The sequence below is a fragment of the Idiotropiscis lumnitzeri genome, unplaced genomic scaffold (genome assembly GCF_059441095.1).
Source record: "Idiotropiscis lumnitzeri isolate Australia: NSW breed Sydney's pygmy pipehorse unplaced genomic scaffold, RoL_Ilum_1.0 HiC_scaffold_45, whole genome shotgun sequence".
Taxonomy (NCBI): domain Eukaryota; kingdom Metazoa; phylum Chordata; class Actinopteri; order Syngnathiformes; family Syngnathidae; genus Idiotropiscis; species Idiotropiscis lumnitzeri.
This window is the reverse complement of record NW_028283583.1, coordinates 321705-341177: the sequence shown is the minus strand read 5'-3', so window position 1 is coordinate 341177 and position 19473 is coordinate 321705. Positions and strand designations below refer to the sequence as shown.

Sequence of the window (19473 nt, the reverse complement as noted above, 5' to 3'; positions counted from 1 at the left end):
TGCACCGATCCGCCTGTCAATCTCCCGCTCCATCCTCCCCCCACTCGTGAACAAGACCCCAAGATACTTAAACTCCTCCACTTGGGGCAGGATCTCCTCCCCGACCTGGAGAGGACACTCCACCCTTTTCCGGCTGAGAACCATGGTCTCAGATTTTGAGGTGCTGATCTTCATCCCAACTGCTTCACACTCGGCTGCGAACCGCTCCAGTGAGAGTTGGAGATCACGGCCTGAGGAAGCCAACAGTACCACATCATCTGCGAAAAGCAGCGATGAAATACTCAGGTCACCAAACCGGATCCCCTCATCGCCTCGACTGCGCCTAGAAATTCTGTCCATAAAAGTTATGAACAGAATCTGTGACAAAGGGCAGCCTTGGCAGAGTCCAACCCTCACTGGAAACGAATCCGACTGACTGCCGGCAATGCGGACCAAACTCTGACATCGGTGGTACAGGAAACCAACTGCCCGTATCAAGGGGCTCTGTACCCCGTACTCCCGAAGCACGCTCCACAGAACTCCCCGTGGGACACGGTCGAACGCCTTCTCCAAGTCCACAAAACACATGTAGACTGGTTGGGCGAACTCCCATGCACCCTGCAGAGAGTGTAGAGATGGTCCACTGTTCCAAGGCCAGGACGAAAACTGCACTGCTCCTCTTGGATCTGATATATATTTATATATATATTTTTATATATATATTTATATATATATATTTATATCTATCTTTCTATCTATCTATCTATCTATCTATCTATCTATCTATCTATCTCTATATATCTCTCTATATATATATATAAATCATATTGCAACGTTGATTCACCCATATTTTACTAACCGGGTTTACACATTTATTTATTTTATTCTACATTTAATTAATAAATTAAACATCGAATTTGTTATTGATAATTTTAATTAAACATTTCATGGTGTATTTGTTTAATTAATTTTGGCACTTTCACTCCTTCTTGAACTCCCTCAACTGTTTGAGAAATTCTTTTACTGTACTGTAACTTGCATTGAAAAATAAATGGGCGTGGGGGGTAATTGATTTGAAGTATGTGTTTACCATAATTACATTTCTGATGTCTAAAACAGACCAAATAGAAAGTAAGTAAAACAACTAAGCAAGCTCAGGTAGTAGTACAAAAAATAACTAATAACTAATTTGGTGGCCGTGTTGCGGCTGCGATTTAACTGGACAGCCGCTTGTGTGTCTCTTTTACTTGTATGCTTGTGTGGAACAGAGAGGTCCCCAAACGTACTATCTTTCTCCCGTTACTGGTGCGAAGTCGAACAATTGCCCCCTCCTCCCCATTCACCGATCACTTGTCGTTTCAAGAAAAAACATATCATGACGAGATATAAGTTATCATGAGTTCTTGGCCGCATAATGGATTGAAAAATCTTAACCAGTTTCTCTTTTTTGCTCTTGATAACTACGTTCGCTGTTACGGTGGTGTGTGCTGTGTTAAAAACAAGCACTCCCTTTTCGACCGCTCACCTGCTTATCGGCAAATTCGCTCGACTAACCACAAGCATCGAGAGTACAGGACATTGGGCTCAAGCTGCCGGGCATTCAAGAGAAATGGTAAGTGTTTTATTTTTGTATTCCCTTTTTACTTGCCTTCAATTTTCACACGGGAGTTCGAGCAATGTAAAATGAGCTAACTTTGTGTCAGTGTGGTGGAACTTCTCCAGGATGGTTGCCGCATATTTAATGCTAAGTTATTTGTTAATAAGCGGCCTGTACACGCGCCAGCGTCGAGTAAAACAGTTGAATCCATTAATTTGGTTTATTGTTTTTGTGAAATACACGTTATAATGAAGCTTCTAAAGTCTGTGTAAAGTAGAATGCACGATGAGTGCGAAAGAGAAAGAAGCAGAGGACAGGATGATGATGGATGATGATGATTAGTTCATCTTCCTTCCATTGTCATGCGGTTTACTTTTTTTTTTTTACATGCGTCATTGTACTTTTTTAGTATAGGCCTGTTTCGCGTAGGTGCTCTAGATATTGTTCATTGAGATACGGTATATTTTGGTAAAAGCCACCTTATGACACAATAAATTATTTGATTTTTAGTCTGTTAAAACTGAATGACCAAACTGATTAATATGATAGCCCAATGGTTGTGTAAGCCAGGGGTTAAAACTATACACTGCAAATATTGGGGAGTGATATTTACTTGAAAAACTTGACAAGTTTTTTTTCAAGTAAATATTACTACAAATTATGCTATATGTGAAGTGTAGTGAGTTTAACACTCCTGGTAAGCAACACTTAAAATGTCTGAGGCTGTAAAGTGAAAGTAGTTCTGTGATCTGATGATCTTTGATTGTGTCACTGTTTACAGGAGGAAGGCACAGATTTCTTTTCCAGTGGTGACACTTTTGACGGCGCAGGTGAGTTGGGGGACGAAGGGGTGGTGGGGGCTTAGTGGTGGGGTAAATCTAATTTGTGTCAGGATAGGCCAGTAATCAATATCACTACAAAATGCGTTTGATAAACTGTTCAATTAATCAAAATCAGGAATAAATCACAGATCCCTGCATTCTCCGTGCTGTAGGCAGAATCTACAGCAGGGGTATTCAATTAAAAGTCACAGAGGCCCACTACTAAAATTTCTTCCAATCAAAAGGTTCGAATCAAAGTCCTACTTCCCTTATTGTCTAGCCCAGTGCTTCTCAATTATATCCTGTCACGCCCCTCCTACCAAGAAGAAAACAATTCGCGCCCCCCCACCAATTTTTTTTTACATTTTGTACTAATGTGCATGTTCTTTGTATGTTGATGTTAGATTGTCAATAAAATATCCCTTAACAAAGCTAAATTGATAAGAAATATAAATTTTAGGACTATTATTGTGAGGAGTTCAAAATACAGTACTCTGTTGTGCAAATATTGATGAGATGATAAATATTTAGTTTTTTTTTTTTTTTTTTTTTTTTACCAAACCAAACACAGTTATTAAAATGTACATAATATAGAAAAGACAAAAATTAGAGTCAAAGGGCTCAAACTCGTGTTGTTTGAGATCGCCTTTTTCGGTCCTAAAACAATGCATCATTCAGCCATACCACGGCGGAAAAAAAGCATCCTCAGGGTCCCACGTGCCCCCCTCAGCATGGGCGCGCCCCACAATTTGAGAATCACTGGTCTAGCCTATGTTCACATTTTTATATAGTTTTAATATTTAGAGTAATTTTAAATAGAGCACACTTATATACTAAATATTTAACAATGTTACCATTAAACACATTTCCCAGTCAAATAAATATAAGGGGTTTATTTCACATTCAAGAAAATGTAAGCGGCTCCAGGTTAAAGGATTTAAGGGCGACACTTGCAGATAAAAAAAAGGAAAATATCTCCTGCAGAAATAAATCAACTGCTGAGCATTGAGTTAATGTCTTTTCCCGTTTTTTTCCTGAAATCAAAGAGTTGTCCGCCTAAAAAAAGGGAAGGCTTAGAATTTGGTTGATTATTTCACATACCTGGTCTTTGTGTTTTCCTTTAAATAATTTTTGTTAGCCGCATTTTAGCACTCCTTCGCAACTGCCCTGACTGAACTTTTTTTTTTTTTTAATGTTTGCCCAAAATCCATGAATGATACTTTTAGTGAACATTCGTTTGCATGCCGCTGGCTGTAAACGAAAATGGAAAATGTAAAAATCCGCAAGACTGCACTCAAAGTTCGATGTTTTTGCGTGCTCTCTCCTCAGACTTCAGCAGACAACTTTGAGCAAAAGAGCAGTGCCTTGTTTCGTAGTGGCACTTCGTGTTGGTGCGACGGTTTCGGAGCAAATGACGCACACTGGTTTTAAACCGGCTGAAGCCAGAATGAACATCAATTTCTCCGTCCATTCATTTTTAAAACAACACGCATCGACCTTGCTAACTTTTGAGCAAGCACTCTCTTCATGTCTGCTGCACATTTGGCAGTGGATCAGAAACAAAAGATTTGATTGGCTCAAATCAGTGACGCATTTACCGTAATAGAAGCGACCACATTTGCGAATGTAGCCTAAAAAAAAATTCTGTTTGTGTACATTTATCATAAATTGGTCATGGGTCCAGTCCGAACCATCAGTCAGTCCGCATCCGGACCGAGGTCCGCCATTTGGTTATGCCTGATCTACAGTATGGTGTTAGATTTGTGTCACAATTACCCGCACGTAAGAGGAACTTTATTTTGTCCTGCATTAGTCAGGACTTTCAACAACATCATCAGGACTGGACTCTCTTGCAGTCCACTTTCTTTGAGAACCACCAAGTTTGACATTGTGGAATTCCTTATTCCAGGCCTTTTTACAGCCTTTTTGCATCTTTCTGCTATAGCTGGAAAACGTTCACTTCAGAATCTTTCTTGTTTCTCTGTTTGACTTTTATTTCCGCTGTCTTTTCCCTGCGGTGCTTTTCCCTCGTTCATATTTCTTAGCTTCACTTTTGGAGCCAAGGAGGTAGTGGCGATCTGAAGAGCCCATTTTCATACAGTCTTTATTCTTGCACATGTACTGGTCTTTACACCCACCACCATGGACGTGCCTCTCAAGGCACATACATCATTCCGTTTCGCAATACCTTCTTTTTGGGCATGTCTTCAGACCTTAAACATTTTCAGTAGGATCTTGTCATGGTGTTTGTGATTCTCATCTCCACAAACAACACAATCATTTATGGATTTAGTCGCAGCATTTTTTGTGTGTGTTAGTTTGTTATCCATCTTGTCAGAGCTTTTATGTGCTTTTGAGATGCTCAAGTCTCTTGAGGTTATCCTATTGCTCATTCAGAAATGCAAGATAATAATCAAAATGATTGACTTACGTGACACTATTTTTTCGATTGACCATAAAGACAAGCTTTGCTTTCTTCACAAATTCAGGAAGCTTGTTATTGATGGCTTTTACCACAAGTGGGTTCTTCATCGCGCAAGGGCTTTCTCCAATGTTTGAATTACCTCAACCATATTCCTTGAGAATCTGACAGAAAACTACAACAAATAAAATAATGTAACAGATGGAATTGAGCCAAACTTATCCTTTTACTGAGTGACCTTTGTTCCAAGTAGTTGTGCATCTTCAGTGAAAGATGTTTCGTGTACTTAGCATGGCTGATCATGGCTTTATGTATTTTTATTGTCTCGGATGCGCTAACTCTAATAATTTTCATGGTGAGGTGAAAGTTTATAATAAAGGCACATGGCTGCTGTTAGCTCATTAGGAACCTGGTTAATGCTCTTCTCTCATGTGATTTCGTTGCAGTTGCTGATGTAATGGATAGCTGTCATGTTGAACAGAACGTAAAGGTAGGATATGTTGTATTTGAGATCTTAAAATGGAAAGTGGAAATTAAAACATGAAAATTTTTTAATGAGGTCTCCCCGGCAACATTTTTTTCATGTTATTCTGTTTTGGTTTAATTTTTGTTTTAACAGAGAAAAAGACAGACTTACTTACTTTGCCTTTGGCTCTCAATTGGCTTTCAACCTTATTTTTGTAATGTAATCTAATTTAATTTCAACACATGGGGAAAACCTTACATTTGCCCAGCTGAGCAACACACTCACATTCCTTAATATTCAGCGAGCCTTTTTCTTTGCTAACTTGCATAATAATCTCTTTATACTGATTGTTTATGGACAAGTGTAACATTAATTTACATCTCTCTCTCTCTCTCTCTCTCTCTGTCTGGGGCTGAATGATTTTAGGAAAAACTTGTCATTTTTCTGACAGATATTACGATTGCGATTTTCTGCATAATGTACAGTGACATTTACAGACATTACAGAGCATGCCATTATACCAGTAAAAACAATAAAAGCTATTACTGTAATAATGCAAAGACACTTCAGAGATTTCGTGAGCAGGGCCGTTTTTTCCAAGTTTTTAAAAAATAGTTTTATAAATTTGTATTTTTGTATTTATGTGTAATTGTGTATTTGAAATGTATTTTTTAAAGCCCAAATTGTTTTACATTTTGTACTAATGTACATTTTCTTTGTACATAAATGTCAGATTATGTCAATGAAATCATTGTCCCTTTAGCAAAGCAAAATTGCTTAAAATATATACATTTGAGACCTATTATTGTGTAGATCTCAAAACCCAATACTCTATGGTGCAAATATTATTGATGAGATTATAAATATTTACTATACGTTTGACATCGGACCTCTTCGTCATGATTAAGTCATCCGTTTACGTGTTCCGGTCGCAGAGCGTCTGCTATATTGCTATTATAGCCGTCATCTTATTGTGTCTATGCCTAGATACGTACTGATTGCAAGATAACATTTATGTTAATTGCTGCCGGCTTTCCACCCTAACGCGTTTCTAACCAGACTTCTGTGAAAAGTCGACTGTACAACTAACGCTATACTTTGCTTTTTGTTTGCCGCCTCTGAGAAAACGCTACGTGTTAGAGCGGTCGTTTATTTGTCATTATACAGCTTGATGCTGCTGCTGTGCACGGACTTTCTTATAGTACAAATAAAGTCCATAGTCCAGCGGCGCAAGATAGCTTGGCGCTGCGCACTCAAGCAGGGGGGAAAGAAATAACTTTCGGGGCTTCGGACAACAGCACAAGGCTTTTGTTTCTTTTTTTTTTTTTTTCTTTTTTTTTTTTTGTGATCTGCTTCGTGAATGTGTGACGCAAACCGCAGCTTTGACGATCTCGATATTGCGTTGTCTGAGATTTCGGTCCCAAAACGATAAATCGTTCAGCCCTTTATCTCCCCATCCATCCATTTTTTTTCCCCATTGATTGCGGTTTATCTTCTCTTCCACAAGTTAACGAGCCCCAAAAGGTTTTTACATATTTATATTTAATTATTATTAATTTTAAATAGTAATACTATAATGTTAAATTATACAATACAACTTTATATAGTTTCACAACAGCGCAAGCTGTAACATAGCCTGTTATGTATATATAATAACATCTGGTGTATTGTCTGTTATACTTTCAAAATGCTTGAACTAAAATTCTAATAATTCCCTTTACAATTTTGGCAGTTGCAGGATGAAATAGTGGTTCCGCCCTTAACACGAGAAGAGAGTGTATTTGTAAGTATAGCTCCTATGTTCTTCAGAACATGCTTGTATTTGTAATTGTCAGATTTAAATGGAAGTCACAGGAGTCAAATTTTGTTTTGTATTGTCCTTTTTGTATTGTCAGCTTAATAAATTATTCTATTTTAGGGAAGACTTGTGATGTGAAGTTGCATCTGTTTTGATTCTTATGTCTCTGTCCTGTTGTAGTTGACCAAAGGAATGCTGGAGGACAACTCTGAAGTGTCACTTTCCAATGACAGCAGTGGGGATGAGTATGTACCAGCATCATCAGAGGCCAATTCTGACGAATCATCAGAACAAAGCAGAGATGAAAAAATACATTCCAGGGAAGAAGACTCTTATGAACCCCAGCTAAAAACAGGGACGCACGACAATCTGACGTTGTTTTCTAGCAACAAAGAGGATTTAGGGGTATCAAGATTGAAAATTAAGAAAAGACACAAAAAGAGCGACAAGAGATGCTCAAGTTTGAGTGAAGATGAAGATTCTAATGATGGAAGACTGAAGACAAAAAAAAGGCGCAAGAGTGACAAGAGATATTCAAGTCTAAGAGTGAAGACCAAAATAAGACCCCAAAAGCGTGATAAGAGTTGCTTAAGTGTGAGTGAAGAAGACAATTCAGGTGAATCAAGACTGAAGACCAAAAAAAGACAGAAAAAGAGTGACAAGAGAATCAAAATTTCTCGAGTAGAAGACGACACAGATGACTCTATGTTTGAAAGAAGAAAGAAAAAGACTTACACTAGATTTAAAACATCCTATCATAAGGCACGGTCTGATAAAAAGTGTGATTCTCCTGTTGTAGCTAATGTTACAAAAGTAGATGGATCTAAAAAATACCACCAGAAGAAAAACTACTGCCTTTACTGCAGGGAACCACAATCAAAAATTGCACGACACTTGGAACGGAAACATAAGGATAAAAGTGAAGTTGCCAATGCAGTGATATATCCCAAAAAGTCGAAGGAAAGGAGAAATCTGCTGGATCTCCTTCGCAAGCAGGGAAATCGAGCACAAAACATTGATGCACTCACGAAAGGAGAAGGGACACTGGTAGCTTGTAGACAACAAAGTGAAGGCAAGAGCAATCCAAAGGACTATCAGCATTGTTTTGCATGCTTTGGGTACTTCAAGCGCAAGTCTATGTGGAAGCATGCGAAACGGTGCGTGCTTGCACAAAGTGTTCGCAGAACATTACCGGGGAAAACAAGAATACAATCACTGTGTGCTTCTGCTCAACCAGCACCTAAAGATGTGAGCACGAAAGTATGGGCCCTAGTGAATAAGATGACTCAAGATGAAATAACCCTTGCTATTAAAGGTGATAAATACATCATGAAAGTCGGAGAAAAAATGTACAACAAGCACCGTGAAACTGCTTCCCAGCACGACAACATCCGCCAAATTATGCGAGGACTGGGGAGACTTGTGATTTTCGGAAGGACAGTGACCCCTCTAAAAACACTGGAGGATTATATTAATCCACAACACTTTGAACATGTAATTCGAGCTGTGAAATTAGTAGCTGGCTTTGATGATCAGATCAATACATTTGAGAAACCCACACTAGCTACAAAGCTAGGGCAAAGCATCCAGAGGGTTGCAGACATTATGGAGGCTGTAGCCCTCTCAACACAAAACAACGAAAAGAGGCAGGTGGTCGAAGAGTTTAGGCGTATGTACAGTCTAACCTGGAACGAAATGATTTCTTCTGCTGCGTACCGCACACTGGAGGAGAAGAAGTGGAACAAACCGAAGCTCATACCATTAGCAGAGGATGTCAAAAAAATGCACATGCACATGGCGGACAAGCAAAAACAATATCACCAGCAATTATTGTACGAAAAAAACTCAAGGAATTGGAGCAATCTTGTTAAAGTTATATTAGCACAGATAATCTTTTTCAACAGAAGGCGCGAAGGTGAAGTCTCGAAGATGAGCTTAGAAGTATTTATCACACGGGATAAGTCAACATTTAATGAGGATGTTGGAGACGCCCTGACTGGACTGGAAAAAAAGCTTTGCCAACATTTTGAGCGTGTAGAAATTCGTGGGAAGCGCGGCAGGAAGGTGCCTATTATCTTAACTCCTGCTATGGTGCAGTCTCTCGAGCTACTTGTTGAGGAGCGAAGCTCATGTGGTGTTGGTGAAAATATGTATTTGTTTGCTAGACCAGGGTTTGGAACAAGACTTCGTGGGTCTGACTGTATCCGGGAGTTGGCTAAAAACTGTGGGGCCCAAAGTCCTGCAACTCTGTCTTCCACTAAACTGAGAAAACAAGTGGCCACTCTTTCAAGAGTACTCAATCTCAATGACACTGAACAAGATCTTTTGGCAGACTTTCTAGGACATGACATCAGGGTGCACAGAAAATTTTATCGCCTCCCCGAAGGAACTTTGCAATTGGCAAAGATAAGCAAGGTCTTGATGGCCTGTGAACAGGGCAGACTAGGAGAATTTAAGGGAAAAAGCCTGGATCAAATCGTGATTTGCCCCAATGGTAAGAAAATTATTCTAAGGATAAGATGCCTTTCCACCTCTATAATTTAAATTCACTGGTATTTGACTTAATCTGCCTTTGTTTGTCACCATAAAGACCAAACTGACATAATGCAAGAAAGCTCTTCATCTCAAGATGATGATCTTGGTGCTGCAGCAGATATGTCAGGTATTCTTCTGATTTGTGTGCCAGACAAGAAATTTTTTTTGTAAATTAAAGTTATGTTTCATTGACGGTCGGTTTGCATGTAAAAATAACATCAGTGCCAAATTGAATGTTTGCCAGGAGGGGAACAGGTTAATCAGAAGAAGAAATGTGCTTCAAAACAGAGGCGGCTTGCACAGAAGCAAGGCTCAGCAGGTAAGAATTTTGCATGTTGATTACGTGTCCTGATGGTCGCTAACTAATATGTCAGTCAAATATGTCCGTCAGCTCTATTAACAGTAATGTTGCTGTATAACTTTCACCAACAGATAGGTGGTGAATGTTCCTGATCTAGTGATGCCCAATGGGCTGATAAACGGAACCAATATATCTTGAGAATTTCTGCCATGTTTTCTCTGCCTATGAGGTGTCAGTAGGCTAGACAAGCTATCTACATCATTTTGCTCCTGATTACTATTTTCCAGGGGAGGATCCTGGAAAAGGTGCTTCAAAGCAACAGCTTGGACAGAATCAAGGCTCTGGTGGCTAGAATTTTGTTTTATGTGTCCTGTGTTTCGACATGAATTTTATTGCTTTGTTTTATGAATGTTTCTGTACAGTGACGCTGGATGGGCATACAATTACAAAAGTTGCAGAGGCTCATTCTTTCTCCGAGGTCATTTTCTATGAATGTTTTCCAGGCGGAGCTTCAGTTCTTCGACAAAAACAACAACCTGGAGAAGAACAGCATTCAGGTGTGTGAAACATGGCTTTGACTTTTACATTTATGTCACTGGCTCACCAAACAATGAATATATTGAGCTGAAAATTGAGAATTTTGACTTGAAAATTAAAAAAAAAAAAAAAGCGACTCGCAAAAAAGAGCCCTCTTGCAACGAGCTAGGGCAATGTTACTCAAGTAGTGTTGCCCAATGGGTGGATAAATTGTACCAGAATGAAAATATTAACTCATGCCTTGTTTTCACCACTTAATGATATGACAATAGGCTAGTGATGCATTGTAAATGATTTTATTTCCCATGAATATTTTCCAGGAGAGGAACCTCCACCTCAGGATAAGAAAGGTGGACAACTTGGACAGAAGCGAGGATCACGAGGTAAGAATGTCCTATCATTTTTAGGTCTCCTGTGCCTTGTACATGTAAATTAAATTATTGTTGTAGAAGTTTCTAGACACTGTAACTGAATAGCAAGAGGGAAACAAAATGCTCATTTACCCTTTTCATGCCAGACACAAGTTACTACGTCCAGTCTCTTCTGCTCGGCAGGGATAGTTACTCATTGCATTGCCTTTGCCTTACAAATAGTGTTAAGATGTGAAAATAACCTCCTGATGTTTCATGGAGACACCCCTAAAGATAATGTTACGTCATTGCCGTTTATGTGGTGACTACAGTTATGACAAATGTGCACTTTTTGCTTTGTTTCAAGTGGAATTAAATTAAAGATAAATATAAAGCCAATACCGTGACTCATTACAACTTTGCAGATTCACGGACAATCAAACAGTTGTCTATGCCTGCGTGAAGCGAATCAGTAAAATCAAGGATGTACATATGTGAGCCGGCTGTTCAGATTGTGGTTGCTTTGCAAAAAATCCAATAGGACCACATATAAAAGCAACCCAGGTTGGATTTGAAAAAAATCTTAATCAGACTATCACAAAAAACAAGATGCAGGTCATATATGGGCAAAAAAAAAACATCCAATCCGGATTGCATTTCTCTTCAATGTGAACCTAGTCAAACAGAACAGTCCAGTTGCAATTGATTCAATGCCTTCAGAATAAAATGACCTGCATGAATGAGAATATTCACAGGCAATGACCTGCAGATCACCCTGAGTTGACGTAAACTCCTCTTGTAGTTACCTAGTTAATCTGAGTAAAAGAACTTAAGAAGAAAAATAAGATGATAGCCTAAAGCTGGTGTGGTAGGAAAAGACAACAACAAAAAATGTAAATGAAATCGTACTGCACAAGTGAACAGTTCAACACCTAATTAACATGAAGTGAATTTTCCTTTCCTTTCCTCACCTTCCAAATGGAATGCCTTGTCTGTTTTTTTAATGATTAATTCAGAATCCTCTTTTGCTGGTAGCATCAACAACAAATGTGTCGGCTGTGATTTGTTTGAGAACAAAAAGAAGCTATCAATAAGGATAAATGTATTGTGATGTATTTATTTTATATATTATAAAATATATATTTTTTGTAATATCGTCGCAGCCCCGATTATATTCACTGACAACCTATTCAGGTCAACCCAAGTTCTTGGAAAACAATAGGCACAGAGACTACACCTATTGGGCAGGGAGGAAAGTCAAGAATGTCTTTAATTTCCAAAGTATCTGTGCTTTAAGTGTTTTTACTCTCTTTTCAAGGTACGAATCGACCCAAACGAAAGTGGTCAACTGAAGAGGTTATGGCTGTTGAACACTCTTTGATGGACTTTATACGCACGGGTAAGACCCCGGGAAAAGCAGACTGCGAGAGATGCATCGCAGCTTCCCCGGGAGCCCTTGCTGAGAGGGACTGGAAGGCCGTTAAATTCTATGTCCACAACAGGATTGTTTCTGATCAGAGGCTATAGACACAGGTCACCACTACTTTCTCGCTGTATAATGTGCTGCACACACTGTATAATGTATATATTTATTACGTATAATAAATGACATCCTTTGATGACATAATAAGTCGGTAGGAGAAACTGCAGACTTGTCTCAAATTTGATCTATTTACTTCATTTATTATTTTTATTATTCATATTATATTATTCTTTTATTTAGTGGTTGCTCTTTTGTAACTTATTTTAAAAAAACAGGTGTAAGTGTCATCATACCGTCGACATCAATAGGATAGTTAATTTAGTTTAATTTAGATCCAACATATGGCTTACTTTAAAGAGAATTGAGCTTTAAGCCCCTCACTGCGCGGCTAACATTTGCAACTTGAGCAGCAAACGTTTGCTTTTGCTGTTGAAGGAAGCAAAATGCTTGTTCATGTCAGGGTTTATTTAACATTTGCCAAATGTGGTACTGTTAAAATACATTGTCCACACCCAAGTTGAGAGATGTATTTAATTCTGGTGATGCCAAGGAAGTGTTGTCCAAAAAAGGTAGGTATTTATTTGGGGGTTTTAAAGGTTATATTCTTAGGTAATATTGTGACACTGTTAATAAATATATATCTATTTATCTATCTATCTATATATATATTAATTCGGGGATGTCCCATTTGTTCCTATGATGTCTAAAAAAGGTGGTCTTAAAAAGGTAGGCATTTTTTGGGGGGGTGGTCTTAAAAAGGTAGGCATTTTTTTTGGGGTGGTCTTAAAAAGGTAGGCATTTTATGGGTAGTCTTAAAAAGGCAAAATCTAATGTTATATTGTGATACAATTAAAATAGATTTTTTTCCAAGTTCAAGGATGCCTTTCATTTGTTCCTGTGATGTCTAGAAAGGGTGGTCCTGGAAAGTAGGCATTTTATGGGTGGTCTTAAGAAGGTAACAAATGCAAGAAGGGGTGTGTGTGTGGGGGGGGGGGTGCGTGTGTGTGTGGGTGTTTGTCTTTGCACTATTGTGAGGACCAGTATCTGACAGCACAATCATAGCGTGGGGAGCCAAAACCTGGTCCCCACGAATTTAACCATTGATTTAGTCATAAAATGACCTAAGAAGTGTCCTGTCAAATTTTCAAAGGTAGCCCCAAGATGCACAAAAACCAACATTTTTGTGTATAACTGTGTTTGCTCTATGCTGCTCCTAGTGGCCGAAAATGGTACTGCACCCACACACAAAACACACGCTTACACACACAAAAAAATCAGTTCTTAATACAATGCGGGGACACCTTGCGCAAGATGGCTACAGCACACACAATAATTTAGGTTTTCATGCATTGTGGGTTCACCTTGAGCAAAATGGCTGCAACAGGAAGCGATCTACCTAACTCAAGATGGCAAAGTCATGGTTGAAGATGTGATTGAAATGTGAACCTTGAGCTCATCTAGATGATGGTCTAAGAGCTGTCAACATGGAGTACAATGCTACCAACAAAGTAAAAGGAGCCTTACGAAACATGTTCCTGCTGAAAGTGATAAACTGCACAATGTGATTAGTATGTCAAATCAAGTCAAATTCATTTGTATAGCCCTTAAGCTCACAAAGTCTCAAAGGGCTTCACATGCCCACAATCCACATCCCCTGATCTTAACCCCCTGGAGGGCAAGGAATAACTCAAAAGAAGTATGCAGGTACCAAAGGATGTTGGTTTTTTAAAAAAGATTACATTGACATTTACATACAATATTCACTACATGGTAATGAAAGCTGAAGAACAAGCTTATGCCTACCCCACCATACAAAATAGTACAGCAGGGGCATCCAAACCTTTTGCATCAAGAAACTCATGTTAACACAAAAAACAGAAATACTATGCAGTAGAAATAAATATGAAAATAAGAATCATCCCTACAGTACAGCTGTCTTCAATCTGAATTCATTCACTGTGGTGTTTGTAAATGCGTTTGTGATGTGTCTTTGCTTGTGTGAAGCACATTGTGCCTTGCGAATGAAATGTGCTTCATAAATTAAGCTGCCTTTCCTTACCGCTTGTTCTGGACTCCATAGAAAAATAAGTTTTTAATGTCAATGTTACATTACTGGGTAGATAAAAAAAATCCAATAAAATGGAAAATTTCAGTCAATAATGTTTGTGGTTTAAACTATTAATCCATCCATTCATCCATTTTCTACCACTTATCCTGGGATGGTTCATGGTGGCAACATCTTTAACGGGGAAGCCCAGACTTCCCTCTTCCCAGCTACTTCTTCAAACTCTTTCGGGGGATTCAAAGGTGTTAGCAGAGAAATTCCTCGGGCCCCCTGCCAGTGAGACAAGTACGGGATGCCTCACCAAGGAGGCGTCCCGGAGAAATCCTAAACAACTGCCCGAGGCTCCTCATCTGGCGCCTCTCAAGTTAGAGGAGGAGCAGATCGTCTCTGAGTCCCTCCTGGATGACCAAGCTTCTCACCCTATCTAAAAGGGATATGTGGAGGAAACTTATTTTGGCCGCTTATATCCAGGATCACATTCTTTCGATCACGACCCACATCTGGTGACCATAGCTGAGGGTAAGATTATAGATCGACCGGTCTATCGACAAGGACCAGAATTCCTGGAAGCATTTTGTTTGAGTTCGGCAAACTTCTCCCAAGCCTGAATTTTTGCTACGGCGACTGCCACAGGTGCATTTCGCTTGGCCAGCTGGTACCCGTCAGCTGTCTACAGACACCCACAGGATACACTCAGAAAGACACCTTCTCCAGCTTGTCGGCATCCCGCTCCACTGAGGTCCAACAGCGGGTTTGGGAATTGCTGAAATGACATCTACCACGACCACAGCTCAGATTGGATGCTTCAACAATTGACCCATGAATCATGGTCCACTCTGACTCAATGTCCCCCGATTCCTCCAGGACATGTTCAAAGTTCTGCTGTAGGTGGGAGTTGAAGCTCTTTCTGACAGGGGATTCTGTCAGAAGTTCCCAGCAAACCCTCACAATAGATTCGGGTTTGCCAGGTTGGACTGACGTCTCCCACAATCGTCAACGCACCACCAGGTGTTGATCAGTTGAAAGATCCGTCCCTCTCTTCACCCGAGTGTCCAAAACATGCAGTCGCAAATACGATAACCACAAAATTGATCATTGAACATGACATGACAGTCACAGAAGTCCAATGATTAAAAATTTTGTGGATCAGCACAAACAACATTCAGGACCCGCCCCCGAACTGAAGGCGGAGGGAGGCTTCACTCTCGTCCACTGGGATGAACGCCAATTTACAAGCACCAACCCAGGGGGAATAAACCCACACCTGCCCTGGAAATATCACATTGGGGAACTCCAGAGTGGAACAGAGTCCAAAACCCCTTGAGAGGACTGATACCAGAGCACACACTGTGTCTGGAGCCGAGTCCGACTCTGTCTGATTCTCAAATAGTGGGGGGGCGCGGTGCGATGCTGAGGGGGGGCGTGTGGGACCCTGGGGGACATGTTTTTTTGCATGGTTTTGGGACAGAAAAAGGCGATCTCAGACAACGCCAGTTTGAGCTCGTCAAAGCTGTTTGTGCCCCTAGTTCACGCAGTACTGGTTTTAAAAAAGTGTCGCCCTGTCACGCAGTACTGATTAAAAAAAAAAAGGGTCGCGCTGTCACGCAGCACTGATTAAAAAAAAAGTGAAGTGATTTCTTTCGCCGCTCCTTAAATGCCCCGCGCCAAGCTATCTTGCGCCGCAGCACAACGGACTTCATTGGAACTATATGTAAGTCCGCGCACAGCAGCAGCAACAAGCAACGTGATGGCAAATAAACAACACTGCAAACAAGTAGCGTTCTAAATGAGGAGGCAAGCAAGGAGGCGCTAAGCGCGCTAATCGCTAAAATGAATTGCTTCGATGGACGCTCGACTTTTAACAGAAGTCTGACTCGAACCGCGTTTGGGCGGAGAGCCAGCAGCTATGAACAGAAATGTTGCATTGCAACCATTAGTTATCGAAACAAAATAAGACGACGTCTACGTGAGCAATTTAGTAGATGCTCTCAGGCTGGACCACGGAAGTGGCTGACGTCATCACGACAAAGAGGTTCGACGTCAAACGTATTGTAAACAAAAAAAAACGTATATTATTAAAACTGTTGCTTTATGAAGAATTTTTGTTTAAAATCCCCCTTGCTCTTTTTGTCTTTTCTATATTATGTACGTATTAATAACTGTTTGATTTCTTAAAGTTAAAAAACAAAAACGTATAGTAAATATTTATCATCTCATCAATATTAGCACCACAGAGTACTGAGTTTCGAGATCCTCACAATAGTCGTTCTCAAAATGATATATTTTTTTTATCAATTTAGCTTTGTCAAGGTAAGATATTTTATTGACAATCTAACATTAAAATGCAAAGAACATCTACATTAGTACGAAATGTAAAAAAAATTGTGGTGGGGGGGGGGTGCGAATTGTTTTCTTCTTGGTAGGGGGGGCATGACAGGAAATAATTGAGAACCACTGGTCTAGTCACACACCAGCTCGGGTTCATTCCCTACCAGAGAAATGACATTCCATGTCCCCAGAGCTAGGCGCTTTATGTTGCAGGGGATTGGACTGCCTTTGACTGCCTCCTAGCTCAAAGGAAACCCAAATTCTTTGGTCCCGCCCACTGGTAGTGAGCCGAAGTCCTTGTATTAAATAATAAATAAATACATAAAATTAAAAAATTAATAAATTTAAAAAACTGACCGATCCACTGCTTGGGTTAGTTTGACCCACCTTGAGATCCGTTCCCACTCAGTGACAGTGTTTACAAGCCACTGCCACCAGGCCAGTGAACCCGACGTCCAGGCAGTGACAAAAAACATGATCAAATTACATTGCTCATCATAAGGTGTTTGTGAGATGCTCTTTGTATGTTTCCTCAATTAAGACCCGTTTTCCATTGGTGTATTTGAAAAAAGTGGTGAACCTGTTAAATTCACTACAAAACGTTAAGAAGATGAAAGTAATGTTTGAAGGAATATTATTTTTCTATCGACATGCCGGCGGGCGGGCACAGATAGAGAGTGATAAAGCAGCACCACCCGTGCGGGGCGTGCTGACGAAAAAGCAAGCGCTCCTCCTCTCGTCGCGTCCTTATTAAGTCAAGTCAAGTCAATTTTATTTGTATAGCCCTTAATCACAGACAGTCTCAAAGGGCTTTACATAGCCACAATCGACATCCCCAATCTTAACCCCCAGGAGGGAAAGGAAAAACTCACAAAACCTCATTAGGGGAAAAGTGAGAAACCTTGAGAAGGGACCACAGATGGGGGAATCCCCCTTCCAGGAGGACCAGGCTGCAATGGATGCCAACTGGGCAATATTTGACACATACAATGATGCTATGCAATAATAGATGAGATAATATAAGAGTCAATTGAATGAAGTGCTGCAGGAAGATGACTTCAGTGGAGTGGGTCCTCATCCAGGGCCGTAATATCCATGGCAGCATATCCGAAGATGAGCCTTCGATCTTGTACCAGTCAGTTGGTGTAAATTCAGTACAGCCACTTCCAAGTGAATCGCCATCACCTAATTCGGGGAATTGGGAACAGAAAAGAAAGAACAGAAATAGCAAACAGGCCAACAAGTAGTTCAATGAAGTGCTGAAATATAAGGAAATCAGAAAAGGCGCTGCATGAAGACGACTTCGGCAGAGCAGGTCCCTTCCCGGTTCGTCAGTGCCGTAATCTTCAAAGCATGTCCCCATCACCTAATTCCCAAGCAGGGGAAGGAGGGGGCAGAAAAGAGAAGAACCGGCAGTAAACAGGCCAACAAATAATTAAATTAGATGCTAAAGTATATAAATAAATTGATCAAATGTCGCGCTGCAGGAAGACGACATCACTGGAACAGGTGCATGCCCAGTTGGTCAATGCCTTAAACTTCCTAGTGGGTCACCGTCACCTAATCCCCCAGCCGGGGGAAAAGGGGGCACAAAAGAAAACAAAAGAAAAAAAAAGCGGCAGTAAACAGGCCAACAAATATTTCAGCTAAATGCACAAGAGCATAAATGAGTCTTTAATAGTGTTTTGAACATTTCTACTGAAGTGGCGCCTCTAATATCTGAGGGTAGTGCATTCCAAAGCATTGGTGCCCGAATAGAGAACGCTCTAGGACCTGCGGACTTCTTTTTGGCTCGCGGGATCACTAAAAGACCAGCATTTTGTGAGCGAAGGTTTCGGGACGGAACATATGGTACCACGAGGTCAACGAGATAAGGTGCTAAGCCGTGCAATATTTTAAAAGTAAGTAGCAGAACTTTAAAATCACATCTCAAGTGGACCGGAAGCCAATGCAAATTGGCTAATATGATCAAATTTTCTCGTCTTAGTTAAGAGTCTAGCTGCTGCATTTTGAACTAACTGCAGACTTTTAATACTCGACATGGGGAGACCCGAGAGCAAAGCGTTACAATAGTCGAGGCGAGACGTAACAAACGCATGGATTAAGATTTCCGCGTCACACGTTGATAGAATTGGGCGAATTTTAGCAATGTTACGCAGATGAAAAAAACGCAGTTCGAGTAATATTTTTAATGTGCATTTGAAATGACATAGTTGCGTCAAATATAACACCTGTTGTGCGCGCCTCCCAGCGAACACTGGGAGTCGCGGAGTGGACCCCAAAATTGCAGACACAGCAAGATGCGAGTTTACAAAGGTATTTATTGCTACAAATGGTATATATTTTCCAATCAATATAATCAATACAATCAGGGTGCCGACAACTAGAGAACTAAACGCGCTGGCGGAAAGGTCACGCCAGGAAAAAAGGAACTGACGGCAAAACAGAAATCGCTTGCAAAAGGCAAGGAACATAGAACTTAAATTGCTTACCGCTGAAGGGCAAGAGGGAGCCAAACGAACAAACGAGAAAACAAAGGAGAGTAGCCTTAGCTGGATATAAACGAGGGAACAAAAAGCGTCTACTGCAAATGCAGAGCGAGAACAAGGAGCGAGAACAAGGAGCGAGAACAAGGAGCGAGAACAAGGAGCGAGATCGAGAGGTACGAGATCGAGACGTGGGATCATGAGTCGTGAGCGATGAGCAATATTCCGACGCTGAGGAGTCCGTTCCCTTGGCTTAAGTAGCGTAGTAATCATGGTGTTGATCAGAGCCTGGTGCGCAACCGGTG

General features: G+C 40.4%; 1 protein-coding gene across 5 annotated transcripts; it reads left to right on the top strand.

Moving 5' to 3' along the window:
- Positions 1 to 1390: 1390 nt before the first annotated feature.
- On the top strand, positions 1391 to 12369 carry LOC148315743 (uncharacterized). 5 transcript variants are annotated; one of them, XM_088287375.1, is made up of 8 exons: positions 1391 to 1591; positions 2358 to 2406; positions 9674 to 9745; positions 9863 to 9937; positions 10207 to 10263; positions 10342 to 10476; positions 10777 to 10839; positions 12125 to 12369. In XM_088287375.1, the coding sequence occupies exons 1-8, from the start codon at positions 1589 to 1591 to the stop codon at positions 12331 to 12333; spliced, it is 663 nt and encodes a 220-aa protein (XP_088143501.1). In that variant the 5' UTR covers positions 1391 to 1588; the 3' UTR covers positions 12334 to 12369. The 5 variants fall into 5 exon arrangements, with proteins under 5 accessions (XP_088143501.1, XP_088143503.1, XP_088143500.1 ...); XM_088287377.1 differs by having other exon boundaries at positions 1519 to 1591; positions 10207 to 10224; positions 10423 to 10476; positions 12125 to 12250; XM_088287374.1 differs by lacking the exons at positions 1391 to 1591; positions 2358 to 2406 and adding an exon at positions 7579 to 9577.
- Positions 12370 to 19473: the final 7104 nt, after the last annotated feature.